Genomic DNA, 22,471 nt, shown 5'->3' with positions numbered 1-22,471 from the left:
CAATGGCTCTGTGGCAGTGGAGGATCCGCGGCCCCCCTCCGACTCCTCAGGAAAAGCTCCAGGTCCCCGGCTGGCCAGAGGGAACCACAGGCCCTTCCAAAGCAAACACAGCAGGCTGCAATTTGAAATGACCATAAACAGGAGGAGAGAGGCTAGGCAGGCCAATGCCTGGGAACATGTAAATAGCTCTGGGGGTAATGACGTCTCCAAGAACAGTGCCGAGGAACAGGGCCCCCAGGCCACCCCAAACCCCGGAGCGCCTCCCAGACAATCGTGTCTATCTCCTGCTGCCCAGCAACGGACTGTCTGGTGCCTTCCCTGTACCACGGAGGGGGTCAGAGCTTGATTGGTGGGAGGTTAGATTGTTATGAATTCATTGCAATGGGGTTGTCTCAGTTGATTTGTTTCAGGGTGATTTTAATTGTTGTTTTTCTAGGTGGGTGGCTGCTTGGTTGTTTGAGGAACTGGGTGGGTGGGTGAGCAGTTGGTTGAGTAAGTGGGTGGGTGTTTGTTTGGGTAGGTGGGTGCTTGATTGGCTGGGTGGGTGAGCGGCTGGGTGGTTGGTTGGTTGGTTGGGTGGCTGAATGGTTGTTTTTTTGAGTGGGTGAATGGTTGATTGGTTGGCTGGATGGGTAGGTCGGTGAATGGTTGGGTTGGGTGGGTGAATGGTTGAGTGGCTAGGTGAGTGTTTGATTAGCTGGGTGAATGGTTGATTGGTTGGGTGGCTGAATGGTTGTTTCTTTGAGTGGGTGAATGGTTGATTGGTTGGCTGGATGGGTGGTCACTTGTTTGGGTGGCTGGGTGAGTGTTTGGCTGGGCGGTTGGCTGGGGTTTGTTGTGTAGCAGAGTTGTGAGTGTTGTTCCTATGGTGGAAGGGCTTTTTCAAAGAGGTTGGAGGTGTTTCCTAAAGCCGGTTGGGCTCTGGGCTCACCCCCCCCCCCCCCATGATCCAGAGTGCTTTGCTCCATCCCTCCCACGCTTCACCCTCTCTCCCCCCGCCCCTCCCCCCCGGGCTCTGCATTGCCCCGAGTAGCCCAGCTGGCCCCAGGGCTCACAGATGGAGATTTGGCCTTTAGGTTGGCTAGGGCTCACTCTGCTCCTTTCTGGGAAGGTGAAGCCCGAGGCCACAGACTAGCATCAGAAGTGACTGGCTGCAGTGGGCTGCGGTGCAATAGGATCCACTGCTCTCTGGCCTTCAGAAACACCCCAGGACGGGCACAAGGACAATGGGGGGGGTGGACGTGGGATGAACAGGACGTGCATTTCATTGACTGGGGAGAGACCGCTCCTAAAAAACACCCAGCCCTTGACTCTTGGCTGGGTTCCGCAAGGTTAACAAGGGTTTTCCAAGCCCCCACCCCCCATTATGCCAAGGCAGCTGCAGGCTCCAGGAGCCACTGACCGGCAGCAGCTTCTCCACTCTCCGCCCAGCACCGCGAGCGGGTGGGACCCCGAGACGCGGATCGCACAGGCCGTGGTGCAGCTGGAGCCCTGCCACAGGGCAGGGAGAGGGGCTGGCTGGAGCCCGCACTGAACCCAGTGGATTTTCACCGGGGACTAGCAGGGCCCTTTGGCTGGTGAATCCTCACAACTCCCCTGTATCAGTAACACGGTCACACCCTCTGCTTCAGAAGGGGAAACTGAGGCACAGAGGGGCTGGCGGCCCAAGGTAATGGAATGCCAGGGGTTCCACTCCTTGGAGAATCTGGCCCTCAGAGACCCCCAGGCCACACGGTATGCCAGCGCCTGTGACCCCCAGGGCTCTGGCCTGCCAGCCCTCAGCTCTCTGTCCCAGCAGCTCCCACCTCAATGCAGCCTCCTAGGGCTCTGCTCTTGGCTCACTCATCTCCCGTCTCATTCCAGCTTCCTCCTGACCACAGTGGCCTTGCTGTCCAGCTACTCCATCCACCTGCTGCTGAAGTCCTCCGGGATTGTGGGTAAGACCCCTGCAAGTGGGGATGGGAGGGTCATCTCCAGGCCCAGCTTTCCCATTTGCACCATGTAATGAGGCTGGTTCTGGCGGGACCCAACTGAGAGTGCCAATTCAGGACCAATTGCTTAAAACAGGGCAGTTACAGCCCAAGGCTGGGGTTTTTCCACCTCTAAGGCAAACCAAACCATCCAGACAGTGAAGACTTTGGTCTCACCCCACAGGCTAACCACAAGTCACACAAGCAATTCCCTTAGACACTCCAGTTTCCCAGTTTCACCACCAGTGCCACTCGTTATGGGGACAAATGGTTATGAAAACCAATACCCCAATAAAAGAAAAAAGGTTCTCCTGATCCCATAGGACCAAGCCCCAGACCCAGGTCAAGATACAAATCAGATCTTACCCACAAATCACGCTGTTGCCAATCCTTTAGAATCTAAAATCTAAATGTTTATTTATAAAAGGAAAAAGATATAGATGAGAGTTAGAATTGGTTACATGGAATCAATTACATACAGTAATGGCAAAGTTCTTAGTTCAGGCTTGTAGCAGAGATAGAATAAACTGCAGGTTCAAATCAAGTCTCTGGAATACATCCCCAGCTGGGATGGGTCATCAGTCCTTTGTGTAGAGCTTCCATTTGTAGCAAAGTCCCTCCAGAGGTAAGAAGCAGGATTGAAGACAAGATGGAGATCAGGCATCAGCCCTTTATAGTCTTTTCCAGGTGTAAGAACACCTCTTTGTTCTTACTGTGGAAAATCACAGCAAGATGGAGTCTGCAGTCACATGGGCACGTCCCTGCATACTTTGCTGAGTTACAAGGCGTATCTGCCTTCCCTCAATGGGTCAATTGTATAGCCGATGGTCCTTAATGGGCCATCAAGCAGGCTAGGCAGAGCTAACACTAATTTGTCTGGGATGTTTCCCAGAAGCATAGCATAAGTTTGAAATACAGACAGTATAGAGCCAATATTCATAACTTCAATTACAAAATTGATACACACATATAGACAGCATAATCATAACCAGCAAACCATAACCTTGTCTTAGATACCTCATTTGACCCCCTTTATACAAGATGTGGTACCACTACAGGACTTTGGTTGCAACCATGTTCTATATGGTCCCAGTTCAAATCAATAACGTGACACACCAGGTTCCCACTCCCCCCACTTGTTACTTTGCACCCCCAGCCCTGTGGGTGGACTGAGGCTGACTGACCGCCTGCGGCCGGAGGGGAACGGCCTTTGCATGGCCAGGTAACCACACTGCCGTGTGCTCCCCGCATGCTAGGTGCCAGGCGGGGACAGCGGGGGCACCAAGCTCATAGCGTTTGCCCCACTCGTGGGGTTTTACGTTAAGTCTGGAGGTTGCAAAACGGATCATCCCCGAAGCACGTTGGCTCTGGCATGGCCCAGCGCCCTGTCACTGCAGCCCACCTCAATGGGGCTGTGCCTCGGGCAAGATCAGGCCCTGGGGGCCAGGGGCCAATACACTGGGGGGCAGGGGTGCTCAGCTCTCAGCCTAGGGGGCCCAGGGGCTAGAGCATCGCGTGGGTGATGCAGTCGTCTCCCAGTCCCCTAGTGCAACAGGTATGGGGCTCCATCCAGGGGAGCAGTCGTGTTGTGGGACCAGGTTGCCTGGGGTGCTATGAGGGGGAGGGGTCGTGTCTTGAGCCTGAGGGTCCCTGGATGCTGTGGGGGGAGAGGTCGCGTCGTAAGGCTGGGGGTCCCGGGGTGCTGCAGGGGGAGGGGTTGTGTCTTGGGGCCGGGAAACCTGGGGTGCTCTGGGGGGGAGGGGTTGTGTCTCGGGGCTGGCAGAGCTCCCTGCCCGCCCCCCGCTAGCCATGGGCTGAGGGCTGAGGGCCGGCATTCCTGGGCACTGCTCCCTGCTGGCATCACCCCGGTGCCTGGCCCCTGCGGCTCCTCTCACCCTCCGACCTCCCTCCCCCCCTGCAGGGATCCGTGCCTATGAGCAGCTGGGCTACCGGGCCTTCGGCACACCGGGGAAGCTGGCCGCGGCCATCGCCATCACGCTGCAGAACATTGGAGGTAGGTGGGGGATGGGCAGAACCCCTGCCCCATACAGCACAGAGCCACAACTGGCAACCTGGGGCACCCACAGGAGGCTCACCCAGCCAGGGCACCATCTGGCACACCCAGGGCACAGCCAGGGGGTCGCCTAGGCTTCCCCCTGGTGTAGCTGTGGGGAGCGCCTGGCAGCGCTGCGACTGGGAGAGCAGCGTCTGCTGGGCACCAGTAATGTGGCTGTGCCGGGGCTGCCCCGCGGCCCCTCTGTTCCCCGCAGCCATGTCCAGCTACCTGTACATCGTGAAGTCTGAGGTGCCGCTGGTGATCCAGACCTTCCTCAACCTGGAGGAGAAGAGCACGTGAGTCCCCGTGTGCCCGTCCCCCCTCTCCCCCGGCTGGCCACAGACCCCTGGCCCCATGCTGGTGCCCAAAGCGGCCGGGCCCTGTGCTTGGCCACACACCGGCCATGCTCCAGCCAGTGCCTGGGGTCCGTGTCATGTCCGGGGGCCCCTCGGAGAGCTCGGGAGGGGAGCAGGGGCCCAGAGGGTGATCCTGAGCCCCCCAGCTCCAATGGGGTGGTAGGGGGATGGGCCCGGTGGGGGAGGGGGAAGGGGCAGCCGAATCTGCAGCATCCAAGTCCCCCCACTCACCCACCCAGCCAGGGATCCCCTCCCAGGGCGTCTCCCCAGTGCAGAGAGCCCAGGCACCACATGGCCCGGGGGGGCACCAAGCACCTCTGACAGCCACTGCTCCCTGGCTCCAAATAGAAGGGGATCCCTGGTGCCCATCCCTTGTTCCCGGGAGCAGGTCCGGTGCCCCAGCCAGCAGTAGAAGGGACGTCCCGAGGGCCCCTGGGAGAGCTCAGGGGGTGAGAAGGGGCCCGGCAGGGGTGGGAGCTACCCGAGGCCAGCAGCTTGAGCCAGCTGGGGGGGCAGGGAAGGGACACTGCTTAGGGGAAGACCGCAGCGTGGGGGGGTTGATATCCAGATGCTAGTCACCACTTGCGGCCAACCCCAGCTGGGCCGGACCCAACCCCGCTCCATGGGGGGGGGCCAGAGAGAGGCTTTTGCATGGGGAAGCGGCCAGCCCAGGACACACCATGACTCCTGGTACCCAAGCCCTGGGCTCCCCTGCACAGCTCTGGGTGCCCCTCAGTCCCGACCCACAGCCTCTGCTATCCCAGCCTGGACTCCTCTTCCCTCTCCTGTCATGGCTTTGGGTGCCCCTCACTCCCAACCCGCAGGCCCTGCTAGCCCAGCTCTCGGGTGGTGCTTGGCTGGGGACTGGCATGCTTTAGGGGTCAGATGGCGCGAAAGCTGATCTGCCCCGTGACCTGTGCTGAATCTGACCCACAGCCTCTGGGGGAGAATGTTCCATGTGACTCCAGCCGCCTCCTCTTATCCATTGGTCCGTCTCCTGTCCTCCCCGGCACCTCGCCCCTCTCACTCCACCTATCTGCTTCCCTGCCCCCAGCCCTGCCCTCCCGCCTCCCCGGGCTGATCTCCTCCCCACCATGAGGCAGGCCGGCTCTGTTAGCCCCCTTCCCCAGTTGGGGAAACTGAGGCACAGCATGACACCAATCTGCAAAGCCAGCTTGCCCAGGGAATCCCAACCTGGGACTTTCACCCAGAGGCCACCTGCGCCTCCTGGTGATCGGTTTGTACCAGGCTGTGTCTGCACCCTCCTGCCATGCTCACAGCTCCCTCCTCTCTGCCACGCTAGCCTGGCGCTGTCTCTCACCCTCCTTCCTCGGTGCATTTCCTTTCTCCCTACTTTCTGCCTGTACCTCTCTCCTCTAGGCCACTTCCCCCTGCCTTGTCTCTGGCTTCCCCCAGGCTCAGCTGTGTCCCACGTCCTGTGGCAGCCGGGCAGATCTGGCCTCCAGCCCGGCACAGGGATTTAGCCGTATTTAGTCACTCCTATTTTAGCTTGATGCCAGAGCTGAATAAGCCTTCGGTGTCGGATTAAACCAGCAGGAACGTCCAATCCCTGCTTCCCCTTCCCATGGGCAGAGCCAGCTCCCCGCTGGGCACATGCCTTCCCTGGGGTGTGACTCTCCATGTGGCACCAGGCTGGGACGGCTGGCACCTCCGGGCACTGAGGGGTTAACGCAGTAGCTGGTGAGGTCGCTGCGGGTGTCACTACCACTCCAACGTCTGTGCCGGGTGCCAGAGCCTGTCTCCCAGTGCCTCTATCGGCCCATCCGGCTTCCCACAGGCCCGTAGAGGCAGCTCCCTGCCTGGCACCCATGAGGCCAAAGGATGGGTCACTCCAGGCACCCTGAGCCTGTCTCTCCCCTGGACGTTACGCGGAGACTGGCTGGACTGGAGCCACCCAGGCCCAGAACTCTGGGGTGTTTGGATCTATACTTTTGCACAGGCACAGCCTAGCGAGGGCACTGTTGGGCCTGGCAGCCACTCACAGGCCTGATCCTGGCACCAGTCAATGCTCAGACTGTTCCAAACAGCTCCACGTGCACCCAAGGGCCGTGCCCCACCCTCCCCGCAGACCCACACAGCACTAGCACAAATCCCACCGTTCACGGTGCTGCTTGCTCAGGGAAGGAATGGACCAGGGGTTCTAGCCAGGAATCACGGGCTGGGGAACTCCCCACTACTTGATGCAAATGGTTTCAGTGCCTGGCACTGTGAGCTGGGCTCGCTGCAGCGACAAAATGCTGGATTCTGCTCTGAGCCCGGGGTGGGGCGTTAGTGGCACGTCTCCTGGCGCACCGAGGGAGAGAAGAGATGAGATCCAGGCCCATTGAGTAAAACTGCCCACGATGGGCACTGCAAACCATTCCCATGGCAACGCTGTCCCCACAACCATCGCTACCCCTGCGATGGGCAAGTGGACCCAGCACTGTGCTACAGTCCCACCCAGCGTGAGTGCCCATCACCACAGGCCTCAAGCCTGGTTTTCAGCCCATGGGAGCAGCCACGGGCGAGGACAACAGGAGGTTGCTCGTTCCCCACACGTTCCTAGGGATCTTCTCCTGGCTTCCCCAGTGGGGCCCTGACCCCAACACCAGGGACCCTCCTGAGCTGGGCGACCCTGAGCCAGAGAATGTTGGGTCCCACAGAGGAGCCTGGAACCCCATCGGGGGGAAGCGGGGGAATTAGCTGCCCATGGGGGTGAGCAAGGGGGAGCTGCAGGACAGGTCATTTGGTCCAGGCCAGGTGGATGCCCGGAGCTGGAACGGTCCCTGGCGCAGTCTCCGCAGAGCCGGCTCAGTGTGGCCAGGCTGAGCGCCAGGGCACGTTAAAGGTCCCAGTGTTCCCTGCACAGAGTGAGCTCTGTCTCCGGCCCAGCCGGGCTCTGGCCACATCTGAGTAGGGTGGGGAAGGCAGACGTGGCTCGAGGCAGAGCCCTCCCAGGGGGCAGCGCAGGGTGCGGCCATGTGTCTGGGCAGGGGCAGGCAGCCAAGGGCATTGCTGTTCCGGTGGGCAGCCCAGCACTCCTTCCAGAGGGCAGAGAGATGGGATAGCAGGGGGCTGCGGGTCGGGATTGAGGGGCACTGGCAGAGCTGGTGGGGAGGGGAGGATAGTAGGGAGCTGCGGGTTGGGATTGAGGGGCACTGGCAGAGCTGGTGGGGAGGGGAGGATAGTAGGGAGCTGCGGGTCGGGACTGAGGGGCACTGGCAGAGCTGGTGGGGAGGGGAGGATAGTAGGGAGCTGCCCACCCTGTGTGCCCATTGGGGGGGATGCTCAGGACCAGGCAGGGTTGACCCGTAACTGCCCCCCATGCAGGCTCTGCTGATGCCAGGACGTCTTGGCGAGACTCAGGACCCATGAGTTGCACTCTTGGAGTGAGCAGGGGTGGTGGGCAGAGGGAGACTCTCCAGGCAGCAGGGCTGCAGCAGGACCCCGAGCTGGTGCAGCGGAGGGGGCAGCTGATGGGCACAGAGAAGGAGCAAACTGGGGTGGGTGTTGGCAGGGCCGGTGGTGTTGGGCACCCAGAATCAGTCCCGGCTGGTCCTTCCCACTGAGGCAGGGGGGTTGCTGGCCCAGGCTGGGGGGCGGGTATTGACCGAGGCGCCGTTGTCAGTCCCAGGGCCCCGCTAATTCCCCAGCGCTGCAGGGCCTGACCCGGCCTCTTGTCTCGCAGGGACTGGTACCTGAACGGGAACTACCTGGTGATCCTCATCTCCCTCACCATCATCCTGCCCCTGGCCCTGATGAAGCAGCTCGGTGAGTCGCCCGTTCAGGGCCAGGTCGGGGCTGGCAGCTGGGGGGCGAAGCGCGGGGGGTCCAGGGTACCCGAGAGAGGGGCCTGTGCTGCATTGTGGGTGCCCCCCCCCAGCTCTCCTGCATGGACGGATGGGCAGCACATCCCCCACCCACCCCGGCACAGCAGGACAGGCGAACGCTGTGTGGGGCGGGCAGGTGGAGAGTTGGGGGAAGCTGGGAATAGAGCTGGGGTGCAGCGGGGGCTGGGAGCCAGGCTGCTTCAGGCCGGGGCGGGGGGAGGACAGGGGGTGGGGAAGTGAATCTCAGGGGGGAAGGAAGGGAGATAACAGGGAGGGGAGGGGTTTGGAGGGCAGGGTAGGCCCAGCCTGTGACTGGAGGAGGGGAGGGACAAGGAGGCCAGTGGGGTCTGCCTCTCGCCAGGGTCGGGTGGGCGCAGGTATCTGTGCCAGCCTCCTCCCTGCTGCCCCTCGCCCCGCCAGGGCTCACGCCCCCCCCACACACACACACCCCATGCACCTCACCCCTTGGAGCCCCATCCCCATATGGGTCTGGGCCAAGGGCACAGTCCAGCTGGGGGACTGAAGGCAGCAGCCCGGGACATGTCTGGTGCCCATAGCTGATAAGAGGGGCAGCTGGTGCCCATGGCTGGATCTCTACCCATCCCTCCCAAGCAGACTGAGCCCTGAGCCTCTGCGCCCCAGACCCCCTGGTGCCAACCCCATGAGGGCCAAAGACGATGGGCCGGGACACACACAGCTCTGCTTGTGCCCACCCCCTGCTCTCCTCTCTCCCCAGGCTACCTGGGCTACACCAGCGGGTTCTCCCTCAGCTGCATGGTCTTCTTCCTCATCTCGGTGAGTCTGCCATGGCCCTGGGGGGCACCAGGACCCTCCAGAAGGCCCAGCAGGCCGGATATGCCTAGCCACCGCTGTGCTGCAGCAGCAATGGCGCCTGCCCTCCCGAGGGGCACACGCCCTGACCTGGGCATGGCTGGAGCTTCCCTCTGCACGTCTCATGTGCCCACTGAGCTGCTCTAGATTCCAGGTCCCGGGACTCCCCGGAGGTTCAGGGGGGAAGCCCCGCCATTGGCTTCCTCCCCCACAAAGGGGTCACCGCTCTGCAGAAGGACCCGGGATGTGGGGCCTGGCACTGACTGACAAGGGGCCCCGTTTACCTTGCCCCTAGTCCTGGGTGGCCTGTGCCCTGGCTGGAGCTCGGGATGCTGCCGCTGGGGAGGGATCGGGAGTGCGGGGGCCACACAAAGGGCCTGACTCCGGGTGATGGGCTCTGGGGACTGACGTGGGAGCACAGGAGATAGGCGGCTAAGTGCATGAGGAGCCTGGTGTGATCTCAGCCCTGGCATGGGGAGCTGCACGCCCGTCTTGCGGGCGCTGAGTGCCACGTCTTTGTCTGGGGGCGGGGGAGGGTCTGGCTGCAGCTCCACGTGGGCAGAGACCAGCCGCTCTTCCAGCTCCCCTCACCAGGGTCCTTGGGGGAGCAGCACAGCCTGCCAGCTCGGGGGAGCTGGGTTTAAAGCTGGCGTAGCTCCCGGGTGGAATGGGCCTTTTCTAGCGGCCAAATGGCCCCGTTCTGCACTAGCTGAAACACTGCAAACTCCACTTCAGAGAGGCCCTGGGCTGGGATAGCAGGGGGCTGCAGGTTGGGAGTTAGGGGCACTGGCAGAGCTGCGGGGGAGCCCAGGGCTAGGGTAGCAGGGGCTGCGGGTCAGGAGTGAGGAGCACCAGCAGAGCTGGGGGGAGCCCAGGGCTAGGATAGCAGGACCCTCTGCTCCTGTTGGCCCTGCGCTGCGGGTTATTAGTGACTCCAGCAGGGGCAGGACGGTGCCAGGTGGCTCAGCACTTGCTCCCGTGGCTGCCCAGAGCTCCAGACACCAGCTGGGGACTGAAGGTCTCTGCTTTGGGCTGCAGAGAAGGGGCCGGAGCCGCTGGGCTTGTCATGGCTGCTTGTGGCCCCAGACAGGGGCCCTGGTCCCTACTGGCCCATCAGCTGGTCCCAAGCAGACCCCTCGGGGCCTGGCCTGGCAAGCAAATGGTTTTATTTCTAGTTGAAGAAGCCTAGACCCAGGGTGGAGGGGTGGGCGAGGGCTCCGGGGCAGCGGCTGGGAGAGAATGCTGAGCCTTCAGGGACAGCAGCACACACGGAGAGGTTCATGCACATGCACGTGGAGAGATTCATGCATGCGCGCACACACGGAGAGGTTCATGCACACGCACACGGAGAGGTTCATGTACGCGCACACGCACTCATGCACATGCGCACATGGAGAGATTCATGCACGCGCACAAGGAGAGGTTCATGCACGTGCACATAGGCACACACACTCATGCACGTGCACACGGAGAGGCTCGTGCACACACACGCTCATGCATGCGCGTGCACACACAGAGGTTCATGCACGTGCACACAGGGATACATACTCATGCATGCGCACACACGCACACGGAGAGGCACAGACACACTCATGTATGCGCACACACGCACACGGAGAGGCTCGTGCACACGCACACACGCTCATGCATGCGCACACACTCCTGCACACCCACGCTCATGCACGCACACACATGGAGAGGCACATGCACACATGCACACGCACACATGCACATAGAGAGGCTCGCGCACACACGCTCATGCACGCACGCACACGCACACTGAGAGGCACACATGCTCATGCACGCATGCACACGCACACTGAGAGGCACACACACACTCATGCACGCACGCTGAGAGGCACACACACACTCATGCATGCACACACCCACATAGAGAGACACACGCACACTCATGCACGTGCACACAGGCACACAGAGAGGCTCACGCACACACACACACGCTCATGCACGCACGCACACGCACACAGAGAGGCACAGACACACTCATGCATGTGCGCACACGCACACAGAGAGGCTCTTGCACACACACATACACACACGCTCATGCACACGCACACAGAGAGGCACACGCACACACACACAACCTGCGAGATATGAGAATTCTCTGCCCGTCACCAAACCCTGCTGTGACATCAGGCCCTGGAAGGGCCAAGCGGTTTCGAAGACATCGTGGGGTTTCCGTTGCTCGTCTCGCAGGCAGGCGGGCTTGGCTCCAGCACCCACAATCCCAGAGTGTGTCTGAGACCTGAGGCCCAGTGACACTGAGCAGCCTCAGTCTGGTCCAGGGTTCAAGGGGGAGGAGGATACGTTGCCGAGGGCTCAGAGATGAGCAGTGAGGAATGGAAAGGACTCGAAAACCTGCCTGAGAGCGAGAGACGCCGGAAGCTCCGTCTGTTTAGCTTAGCGAAGAGACGGTCAGGGGGTGACTGGAGCCCAGTCTGTGGGTACCTGCGTGGGGCACAGATATTTAATTGAGCGGAGGAAGGTCTAACAGGATCCAGTGGCTGGAAGCTGAAGCTAGACACCTTCACACTGGAAATGAGGCGTATGTTTTAGCAGGGAGGGTAACTAACCACTAGGACCATTTACCCAGGGGCGGGGTGGAGTCTCCATCTGTGATAACTTTTAAACCAAGATGGGATGCTTTGCTCGCAGCTCTGCTCTGAGGATTACTGCGGGGCAGGTCTCTGGCCTGGGCTATCCAGGAGGTCAGACTGGTCCCTCCTGGCCATAGATCTAGGAATCACTTTCTCTCTCCCCAGCTGGCGGAGGGGCGGGAGGTAACAGTGTCCCTGGGGGAGAGGTGCAGTTAGACATAGGCGGGGTTAGGGTCAGAGTGTGGTAGGCCAGAGCAAAGCCCACAGACAGAGAGCGGGGGCGGGGGGGGGGGTGTCCATGGTGTCTCTACAGTGTCCCTTGAAATTTGCCAGGCCTGAAAGTTACGAGCGCCCCGGGAGCCCTGTCTGTGCCCAGGGGCTGCGAGGGGGTCTCAGGCGCTGGGGTGTGGGATGAATCACACCCTTCAGGGGACCTCGGACCAGCGTGGCTGGGGTCCAGGGTCATCTTCCCGCTCTGGCAGCCCATGGGGAGCAGGGGTTTCCGGCAGAGCAGAGAAGGACCCTGAGGGTTGGACTGGGAAGGCCTGGCTGGGTTGGTCAGTGATGCAGGCGGATGGGCCGCTCTCCCCTGCCCCATGATCTCCCCCTCATGCTTGGGCAGCACCCGTCTCCTTCGCTGCCTTTCCTTCCAGGCTCAGAGCTGGGGCTGAGCTGCTGGGGGGCCATGGGCAACACTGGCAGGGCCAGGCGCTGACTGGGTTTTCCGCCCCCTTCCTGCCCAGGTCATCTACAAGAAGTTCCAGATCCCCTGCCCCCTCCCTGAGCAGGACGGCAACGGCACAAGCAACCTCAGCGACGCCCAGGGCAGCACCAGCGACTACCAGAACGGCTACCCGGTCCTCCAGCCAGCTGCTGCTGTGGCTGCCTGCTCCGCCAGCCTCTTCACACTCAACTCCCAGGTACCGCACGTGCCAGGCCACACGGCAGGCCGGCCAGGATCCCGGAGGAGCCCTGCTCTGGGTGCGGGTGTGTTCTGGGAATGCTATGGCCATGCCCCAGCCCTGCCGCTGACCCTGCTGCCATCTGGCCAAGCCCAAGGGTCACTAACCATGCCTCAGGCCCCCAAAATGGTAGGACTGGCTCCCAAGCCGTGAGACTTCACACAGTCCCCTGGGTTTTCCCTTCGCCTCAGGGCGCCTGCGCCATCGGGTTGTGCTTGGGCCACTTTTCCTCTGGACCCAGAGATGCTCTTTATTTAAAATGCGCACTGAGCTTCTCCCCAGCTCACGTGCCTCCAGGAGCTGGGGCTTGGTGGGACCCAGACTCAACTGGTGGGAGCCGGCAGTTCTGCGCTGGAGGTTGTGAGCCCAGCACCCTCCCCTGAGCCCACCTGCCTGCTCCACTCCCATCCTCCCCATTCATTCCCACCGCTGGGTCATGCCCAGTCGCAGGGACCCAGACCAGGGGCGCTGGGCAGCTGGGGTGCTCTGGGTAGCTCTCTGTAGCCGGTGCCCTGCACCGTTAGCCAGCAGCCCTGCTCCGCTGACCCTTGGTGTCTCCTGCAGACAGCCTACACCATCCCCATCATGGCGTTTGCCTTCGTGTGCCACCCCGAGGTGCTGCCCATCTACACGGAGCTGAAGGAGTGAGTCCTGGGGGGCCGGGATGTGGCCAAAGGCGGGGAAGGAGGTGGCCCCAGGACCCTACCCCATTGCTCCCTAGAGGGGCCTGAGCCAGTGTCGCTCAGTCCCTGAACCCAGGGTAGCTCCTTCATAGGCAATGGGGCGACTCCAGGGGCCAGCACCAGCGTGGCCAGGATCCACGCCCAGGTGGGCCCCTGCCTCTTGTGGCTGGACCATGTGCCCCAGCCAGGAGCCCCATTGCTGCAAGTGGCCTCTGCTGCCTTGGGACTCCCAGATCTGGGTTCTGCTCCAGCGGGTTCTGGTGCCACCCCTGCCTCATTGCCCAGAGTGACCTGCCCTCTGCCTTCTGGCACCTGGAGCCCAGGCACGGGGCCGCTGGGGGCACCCCCGGCCATTCTGGGGACCCCCGATCCGTGTCAGCTCTGCAGCTCACGCCCTCACCTTGCCGGCCTCCTGGCTGACAGACCCACGTGGGGCAGGGACCACCCACCGTTCGCCTGCCCCTTTCTACAGCAGGGCCAGTGGTAAGAGCAGCTCCTGCCTCCCGTCCTGTCTCTGTGTCAGACCGGCGCCCTCTCCTGGCATCAGAGAGCCCTGCACACAGCGAGGGTGGCTACTTGGGCAGCTGAGATGCTCACAGGACACAGCCTGTGAGGAGCCCTCCGATGCTTGGTGCTCCAGAGGCAGGGAGGGCGATGGGGCGCTGCTCCCCAGCCAAGCCAAGCTGGGGACCCATCCGTTCTGTGCTGCCAGGCACCAGCTGGCACCACGGGGTTTGCCCCAGGAACGTGCCTCTCCCTCGCCAGTGCAGGGCAAGAGGGACCCAGCTTAGTAGCCTGGCAAGGCCTCGGTATCGAGAGCCTGGCTCCGCAGCCGGGGGGCCATGGGTGCCATGCCCAGGACCAACAGGGAGGGGCCCAGGCTGGGAAGGTTGAGAGCTGTGGCCTAGAGGAGCCATGTGGGTGGTGGTGGTTGCTGCCAGCGGCCGGCAAATCTAACCCTGCTCTGGGCATCCTGCAGCCCCTCCAAGAAGAAGATGCAGGGCATCTCGAACATCTCCATTGCTGTCATGTATGTCATGTACTTCCTGGCCGCCCTCTTCGGCTACCTCACGTTCTACGGTGAGTGCCCCCCCAGGCGAGACGATCCCCACTCCCCCGAAGGCCAGGAGCGGGCCCCTGTCCATCGCTAGCCCCAGAGGGATCCAGCCGGTGCCTGCCAGAGCTGGGTTACTGGCTCCATTGGCTGCACGGCTCAGAGGGCAGGAGCCATGGGGCTCACGACTATGGGGCTGCCCTCTCCTGCCCAGGTACCACCAGACCCAGCCCATGGCAGGAGCCGTGGGGCTCACGCTATGGGGCTGCCGTCTCCTGCCCAGGCACCACCGGACCCAGCCCATGGCAGGGCCCCTCCAGTGCGATCCACCCAGCAAGGTCTTGTTGCTGGGCTCCCAGTCTCTAGGGCTGACCGGTTCTGTTGTCACGCACAAACCCAGTGCCGCACCAGGCTGTTGCAGAGCCATGTTGGCCGGTTTCCCCGCGGGACAGGTCTCCCCTTGGGCCAGCGGGATGGGCAGGGCTCGCCCTGGGCGCGACTGACACGGGTTGCACCCCACAGGCCGGGTGGAGTCGGAGCTGCTGCACACCTACAGCTACGTGGACCCCTTCGACGTGCTGATCCTGTGCGTGCGCGTGGCAGTGCTGATCGCCGTGACGCTGACTGTGCCCATCGTCCTCTTCCCGGTAGGTGACGCCACCCGCCAGTCACAGGGGTGGGTGGGGGGACAGGGCCTTTTCCCTGACATCAGGGGTTGTAGCTCCCTGTGCAGTGCCCCACCCTGGGAGACACTGATGCCGTGGTCTCGGGCCCCTGCATGGCCTCAGTTGACACAGGCTGGCCGCTTGTGGGCAGTGCCAGCAGAGGCTGGATGGGCCTTGGCGACTGAGGGCAGCCCAGTGTGGAGCCCTGGCACTGCGTGGTCCTCGTCGGGTGCCTGGAGTTTCTCTGGCTGGGCCTGGCCCTGCATGGGCTGCGGTGAGCACGGAAGGGACACGACAGCAGCAGGAAATGGACATTTATACAAACTGCAGGAAGGGAGCTGGGGGGCCAGCCAGGGACTGGGGCAAGCGGGCCCCAGAGACCACAGTGATGGGCACCATACTACAGGTTGGCCCTGGCGGGTGTGAGGTGGGCGAAGCCCAGAGGCCATGGTGATGGGCACCATACTACAGGGAGGCCATGGCAGGTGTGGGGCAAGTGGGGCCCAGAGGCCATGGTGATGGGCACCATACTACAGGGTGGCCATGGAGGGAATGGGGCGAGAGGGCCCAGAGGCCTTGGTGATGGGCACCATACTACAGAGAGGCCATGCGGGTATGATGGGCCCAGAGCAGGCTGGGCTCCGGAAAGGGAACTGGCTGTGGGCCCCATGCTGGGCACGCAATCTGACCCTCTCCCCTCTAGGTGCGCCGCGCCATCCAGCAGATGCTCTTTCAAGGCAAGGACTTCAGCTGGGTCCGTCACACAGCGATCGCTGTGGTCCTGCTGATCACCATCAACCTGCTGGTCATCTTCGCCCCCTCCATCCTCGGCATCTTCGGCCTGATTGGTGAGTCCTGGCACGTGCCGCCCCCACGGCGCTGCAGGGAGCCCAGCGCTCCCCGCACCAGCACCCTGTAGGCTGGGAAATAGTGTCTGGTCTGTCGTGCCAGATTCCCAGCCCCCGGGGCGTGAAATCCACTGCTCTTCCCTAGCGCAGGGCTAGCTTCCCACGCACGCTGCCCCCTGCTGGCCTGCCTCAGCCCTGGACTGGAGGGACCTGTACAAACACAGCTCGGCCACACAAGGGAAGGAGTGCCGGTGGGGAAACTGAAGTACTGAGCGTGCTTTGCACAAGGCCACAGAGTGAGTCAGTAGCAGCACTGGGACTGGACCCCAGTGGTGAGGGAGTTCAGTCTCCACAGCTTGGGAATCCCTGCCCTTGCTGTTACAGGGGAGGTAGCATTGCCTACTGGGTAGGGCCTGGCCTAGCAATTTGGGTGACCTCAGCTGGGTCACGTTCCCTCTCTGTGCTTCAGTGTCCCCTCCCAGCCTGGGGCTGTCGGCTCCATCCCCCGCCCAGCCCACAATCTCTGCCCCATAGCGCTATCAGTATGGCAGGCCCATTGGTCCCTGCTTCAGCTGAGCCCCCCACAACTCCTCTCAGGAGTGGCCCAGACAGGCAAAAGGCCCCATCTCCCTTTGCTGCTCCCCTCTGATCATTGTAACCACAGGGTTTAAATGCGGCACCGGCTGTTCTCCCTTGTCCCTGGACTCTGGAGTCCTGGCCTGGCCGCTGTGTTAGCTCAAAGCCTGAGGGCTTCTCTTTGTTTGCAGTTTGGGTGTTTTTTTAATTCCTGTTCTGCCTTTGCTCTTGTCATGCCAGATCTATGCCTAGTATCAGGGGGTAGCCCTGTTAGTCTGTATCCACAAAACCAACAAGGAGTCCGATGGCACCTTGAAGACTAACAGATTTATTTGGGAAAAAGCTTTTGTGGGTAAAAAATCCACTTTTCAGACTCCATGCATCTGAAGAAGTGGGTTTTTTACCCACAAAAGCTTTTTCCCAAATAAATCTGTTAGTCTTAAAGGTGCCACCGGACTCCTCGTTTAATCTGTTCCTTGGATCCCTGGCTGGCCCCACTCCGCGAGGGGCCCCGGGGCAAGGCTGGCACGGCTAGCCCCACTGTTTCCAAGGAAGCTAATTGAGGGGGAAAGTTTGGCTCTAGCCAGGTGTGGGGCTTGGCTCAGGGGGTCAGGTGGCTGTGGGGGGCTAGTGTGACAGGTTTATGTTACCAATTTGCTCGGGGCGTTAGGAGATTAGGCTGAGGCCTCAGGATTGTTAGGGGAGGAGACGCAGGAGCACACCAAGTGACTAAATTTTAAAGCTTTATTAATAAAATAATAAAATAACAGAGGGGAGTGCTGGGGTTTTTATGTTATTTAGAGGAAGAAAGAAAGCATTAGTGCCCCAAGCCTTAACCCATTTTTATACTTACATTTGTACTACCCGAGGCTGGCCAAGCCTGGGTGTAATGTAAGAAGAAGAGGGGCAAGGGTGGATGGGAGTTTTGTTTTGTGCACAGGTTGTTTGGGGTTTGCTGTTGATTTTTAATTTGCTTTGGCTTTTAGGAGGGTTTTTAAGTTTTGGGTTTTTTTTAGCTGCATGTGTTTTGGCTGCATAGAGTTTGTTTGAGCACTGTGACCTTGGACTGGAGCCCGCATCTTATTTTTGGACTCAGCTGAGAGCTGAGGCATTGAGTTAACCCGTTTTGTTTTGGTTTTTTTAGCCTTTTGCAACCTGCAAACAAAAAAAAAATATTTTACACTTATACCTTTAACCTTTTAACCCTTTCCAAAATGCCTTGCAATGCTTGCAACAGCATTAGCAACATACAATGCTAATTTGCTTCCCCCCAAAAAATCCTAAAATAAAAAGCCATTAAATTATAACATTGGGAGCTGCTGGCTGCTCCCCCGCACCCCTGTACCCATTCTCTCCTGATGTTCTCTAGGTGCCACATCAGCCCCCTGCCTCATCTTCATCTTCCCGGCCATCTTCTACATCCGCATCGTGCCCAAAGACAAGGAGCCCCCGAAGTCCACCCCCAAGATCCTGGTACGTCCTCTCCAGCCAAGCTGACTGTCAGGGGGAATCATGTCGCTAATGGGCGCTGAAGAGGGTGGCCCTGGGCCAGCGTTGACTCTGCTTTTGAGGCCCCCTCCAGAGGCCTCCCACCTGACTCTCAGGGGTGCTGGGCGCTGACCCCCCCCCCACTGAGAGGCCATAGGACCAGCAGGGCAATTGGCACAGCTGAGGTCATGCCTCCCTGCCAGTGTGTTTCAAGTCAGTCACCCGACATTAATGGCCAACAATATTATGAAAACATGGGCCTTAACTTCCAGAGTCCTCCCTTCTGTGTGTATGGGGGGGCACAATTTTAGGGGGAACTTTTAGGGGTGGCTCTCACTTTAGAAGCAAGGAGGTCGCATTTATAGCATGGGAAGCTCCTCAGATGTCATGTGGATACAGCCCAGGAGTCCTGAATCTGAGACCATCACCACTAACCACTAGACCCCACTCCCCTCCCAGAGCCAGTTCCCTTTAAGCTGCATGGCCGCACAGCAGGCTATTAAGGGCCATGCAGGCGCGCAGTGGGGAGAGGCGTCTCTCCTCCGGCCCTGGGCTGCTGAGGCGAGAGAGGGCTGGGGGGAGTCGAGTCCTCTCTCCCCAGAGCAGCCTGCACCCCAAACCCCTCATCCCTGGCCCCAGCCCAGAACCTGCACCCCCAGCCAGAGCCCTCACCCCCCCTGTGCCCCAACCCTCTGCCCCAGCCTGGAGCCCCCTCCTGCACCCCAAACCACTCATCCCCAGCCCCACCCTAGAGCCTGCACCCCCAGACAGAGCCCTCACCCCCCCACCCCAACCCTCTGCCCTAGCCCTGAGCCCCCTCATGCACCCCAACCCCCTCACCCCGGCCCTACCCCAGAGCCCTCAACCCCAGCCAGAGCCCTCAACCCCCCGCAGCCCAAGCCCTGAGCACCCTCCCACACCCCGAACCCCTCATCCCTGGCCCCACCCCAGAGCCCTCACCCCCCACACACACACCAACCCTCTGCCCCAATCCCCTGCCCAAGCCCTGAGCACCCTCCCACACACCAAACCCCTCATCTCCAGCCCCACCCCACAGCCTGCACCCCCAGCCAGAGCCCTCACCTCCTGCAACCCAACCCCTTGCCCCAGCCCTGAGCCCCCTCCCACAGGTGGGCTGGGTCGAGGGCAGAGCTGTGTGTCTGAGGGTCACTGGTGGGCTGGGTCGAGGTCGGAGCTGTGTGTCTGAGGGCCAGAGGTGGGCATGGTCTGGGGCAGAGGTGTGTGTCTGAGGGGCATGGGTGGGTGGGGTTGGGGGTGGAACTGTGTGTCTGAGGGGCAGAGGTGGGCATGGTCTGGGGCAGAGGTGTGTGTCTGAGGGGCATGGGTGGGTGGGGTTGGGGGTGGAACTGTGTGTCTGAGGGGCAGAGGTGGGCTGGGTCGAGGTCGGAGCTGTGTCTCTGAGGGCCACAGATGGGCAGGGTTGGGGGCGGAGCTGTGTGTCTGGGGAGCACGGGTGGGCGAGGTTGAGGGTTGAGCTGTGTGTCTGAGGGGTTGCGGTGGGCGAGGTTGGGGGCGGAACTCTGTGTCTGTGGGGCGAAGGTGGGTGGGGTCAGATGTTGGAGTTGTGCCCAGTGGGCTGAGCCCGCCCCGGGGCTCATGTCTCCTGCCCCCTGTCTCCTCCCTTGCAGGCTGCCGGCTTCGCGGGCCTTGGCGTGCTCTTCATGGTCATGAGTCTCAGCTTCATCATCAGCGACTGGGCGATGGGCGGCGCCAAGAGTGGGGGCAGCCACTAGAGGGCAGCAGGAAGCGCCCTCCCGCCCCCACCCCACACCCTGGGAGATGGGGCTGTCTGAGCCATGCTCCCCTGCCCCTGTCCTGCTGCTAGTACTGTCCAGCGACCCGGTCCTCACTGCTGCCGAGCCAGGGACATGCCCGGGGCCCTGCAGCACTACTGGGATTTCCCCAGTGCAGGCAAGCCAGCCCTTCGCAGCCAATGAATGTAGCATGGGGGGGCCGAGCAATCCCCCAGCTGGGGAGTGGGCACGGCTATGGTGGGCCAGTCCGGCTGGGGAGCTTCGAGTGCCAGAAGGAGGAGAAGCAGGTCTAATGGCTGTAGCATGGGAGTGGGCTCTATTCCCTGCTCTGCCCTTGTCCAGCTAGGTGAGCTTGCCTCAGTTTTCCCATCTGTAAAATGGGGCTGCTACTTCCCTACCTCACTGGGGGGCTGGCCGTGAGACTGAGCAGCTCCATGCACATGTGGAGCAGCCAGAAGCCCACGGACAGCGGCGCCAATGAGGCGGGCAGAGAATTGTTCCAAGGGGGGCAACAAACAGGAAGCGAGTGCTGCCAAGTGGGAAGTGACGCAGACCGAGGGCACGTCCTGTCAGGGAGCGGCTCAGCGACGAAAAAGAAACGAAATGGGGTGGGGTGTAGTGCTGTCCCGCCCTGTGCCTTGGTTTCTTTTTCCCTGCTGGGGCACAGGGCCGGACGCCCTTCAGAACCCCCTTTTCTTGAGGGTCCCATGCTCTGTGTGGTGGCTGCAGAGTTGTGCTAAGCCTGCAGCCATGATCTCACACCTGCCGAGGAGGGTGGCATTTGGGGTGAACTGAGGGGCAGGGACACCCTGCACTAGGGGGAGCAGGGCCTCGGTGTGTCTCACCTTGGCCCATGTGGGTGGAGGATTCAATACCAGCCCTAATATGCACCCCCAGCTGCTATTGCAATGGGGGCCTTGCCACTGCCTGGAGCAGCTCCCTGCCCCACAGCACTGAGAGACACGGCCCAACCGTCCCCCCCTTCTCAGGAGGGCCCTCCCTGCTGGCTGGCAGACGGTGCCCCCCTGAGAGTTGGCAGTGTGTGCTGGGAATTGTGGCCCTGCCATTGAGCCTGTATAGAAACTAAACAATCCCTAAAACTTGATTTGCTGCTAATCGAAATAGTTTAGGAGAATCTACATTAATTTATATTGTATATGTGTACACACACACACTGTTGTTATTGTGTTACTGACCTTGCGGTTAGTGGTTTCCATAGGATGCCCATCCTGTGCAGACCGTGTCAGAGCTGGGAGGGTCCAGTGAAATCATGTTTGGTTGGCTGCTGTCTTTAATTTGGGATGCTCCCTCGTTACTGCGTGTGGTGGGCATGAGGAGCATCAGTCCACCATGGGCCTCTCCTCTTGTCCTCCCACCCTGCCAGTTGGCTGGGGTGAAGCCAGACCTGGGGGGGCCGGCAGCGTGCATCAGTTTAATATCTTCTGCACCCCTTTGGACAGGTCTTCTCCACCTCTCTGACCTGCAGTCCCATCAGACTTCAGCCCAAACCAAAGATGGCTCCCAGCCCTCTCCACATGCTATGGTCATGGGCCCCTCTCCCTCAAGGTCTGGCTGGCTGAGGGGCAGGACATGGGCAGAAGAAGCCACTGTGGATGTGGCCTCCTCCCAGACCCACGGCAGGAGCTGTTCTTGGGGCCTCGGAGTGGGGAGACCTGCAGAGCTCCCTAGCTAGCTGTAGGGGGAGTGGTCCCCAGGCAGTGAGGGGGCCTCCTGCCCTAACCGCGAGTGAGGGTTTGACTGCACTAGCCCTAGCGCCGTGGGAACCACTGATGGCTTTGATTTCCCTAAAGGGAGAGCCTGTGTCACTCTGAGCTTTTCCTGTGTGAACCTGAATAGTCCCGGCAACAGGGCCCTGGTTGTACTGACTGTTGCTGGGCTGGGCTGGAAAGTGAGCTGGTAGGTGCGCCTAGATTGTAGTTAGAGGAAAACCCCCTGCAGAGTCACAGCTCGCCACCTGGCTAGTGAGGGGCTGGGCCTGTGTTCACACTGGGTCTTTCCGTCAATCCTGGCCTAAGGGGGCAGGCTGCCTGGGCATGTGAGGGGTCACTCATGGAGGGGTGAAGGCAGCAGCCCCAGCAGCGTTGTATCTGTGTTGGCTGGCAGGGAACCCCAGTGGGGCTCCAGAATGGGCACCCCACTGACGGGAGTTTCTGGAGGCTGAAGTTCAGCTAGGAGAACTGCAGCAGGTTTTTCTGGACTTCCCCAGGCTTCTCTGGCAATGCACTTCGGACCTCTCCAGGGGTGGGGTGCTTCCCCAAGGGCCTCTCCTGCTGTCCTGCCCCGCCAAGTTGGCTTCCCCAGCCCTGAAGCCAGAGCTGGGGGGGCAGCAGGGTGAACTAGCTGCCTTCTTGGGTATACAGCCACATGCAGGCTTGTGGGGCTGATGCCGTGGGGCACATGGGGTTCCTACATAAGGCCTCCCAGGACCCGGCTGCAGTGTCACTCCCTGGCTCGGCAGCCAGGGCACCCATGGGTACTGGGGGCTGTTTGTGGCTGTTGTGACTCAGGGACGTCCCAAACCAAGGCACATCCACTCCCCGGGGCCTGACAAGGGCTCTCTCCCGGGTCTGGCCAAGCAGAGGAGGGTTGCTGGGCTGGAGCGAGACACGTTCACGTCCTTGGAGGAGGGCGGGGGGGACAGGCCTGCTGGCTGGGGGCAGACGAGGGCGATCAGTGGGGAGGAGGGGTTAGGGTGGGTGTGTATATAACTCACACGCCTCCTGGGTGTTGTGCTCTGT

General features: G+C 61.2%; 1 protein-coding gene across 1 annotated transcript in view; it reads left to right on the top strand.

The window, feature by feature from the left end:
* Nucleotides 1-19,691, top strand: part of SLC38A3 (solute carrier family 38 member 3) — a 32,880-nt gene extending 13,189 nt beyond the window's left edge. Inside the window, exons 4-15 of the mRNA XM_065407679.1 lie at nucleotides 1,864-1,937; nucleotides 3,892-3,984; nucleotides 4,241-4,322; nucleotides 8,071-8,153; nucleotides 8,949-9,007; nucleotides 12,405-12,581; nucleotides 13,188-13,267; nucleotides 14,286-14,386; nucleotides 14,883-15,007; nucleotides 15,729-15,873; nucleotides 17,819-17,922; nucleotides 19,587-19,691. Coding sequence (XP_065263751.1) covers nucleotides 1,864-1,937; nucleotides 3,892-3,984; nucleotides 4,241-4,322; nucleotides 8,071-8,153; nucleotides 8,949-9,007; nucleotides 12,405-12,581; nucleotides 13,188-13,267; nucleotides 14,286-14,386; nucleotides 14,883-15,007; nucleotides 15,729-15,873; nucleotides 17,819-17,922; nucleotides 19,587-19,691 — 1,228 coding nt within the window. The remainder of the gene's footprint in view (nucleotides 1-1,863; nucleotides 1,938-3,891; nucleotides 3,985-4,240; nucleotides 4,323-8,070; nucleotides 8,154-8,948; nucleotides 9,008-12,404; nucleotides 12,582-13,187; nucleotides 13,268-14,285; nucleotides 14,387-14,882; nucleotides 15,008-15,728; nucleotides 15,874-17,818; nucleotides 17,923-19,586) is intronic.
* The last annotated feature ends 2,780 nt before the right edge of the window (nucleotides 19,692-22,471 follow it).

This window comes from Emys orbicularis, chromosome 7 (assembly GCF_028017835.1).
Source record: "Emys orbicularis isolate rEmyOrb1 chromosome 7, rEmyOrb1.hap1, whole genome shotgun sequence".
Classification (NCBI taxonomy): domain Eukaryota; kingdom Metazoa; phylum Chordata; order Testudines; family Emydidae; genus Emys; species Emys orbicularis.
Note: the sequence above shows the minus strand (reverse complement) of the source record. Positions and strands in the feature narration are given on the sequence as shown.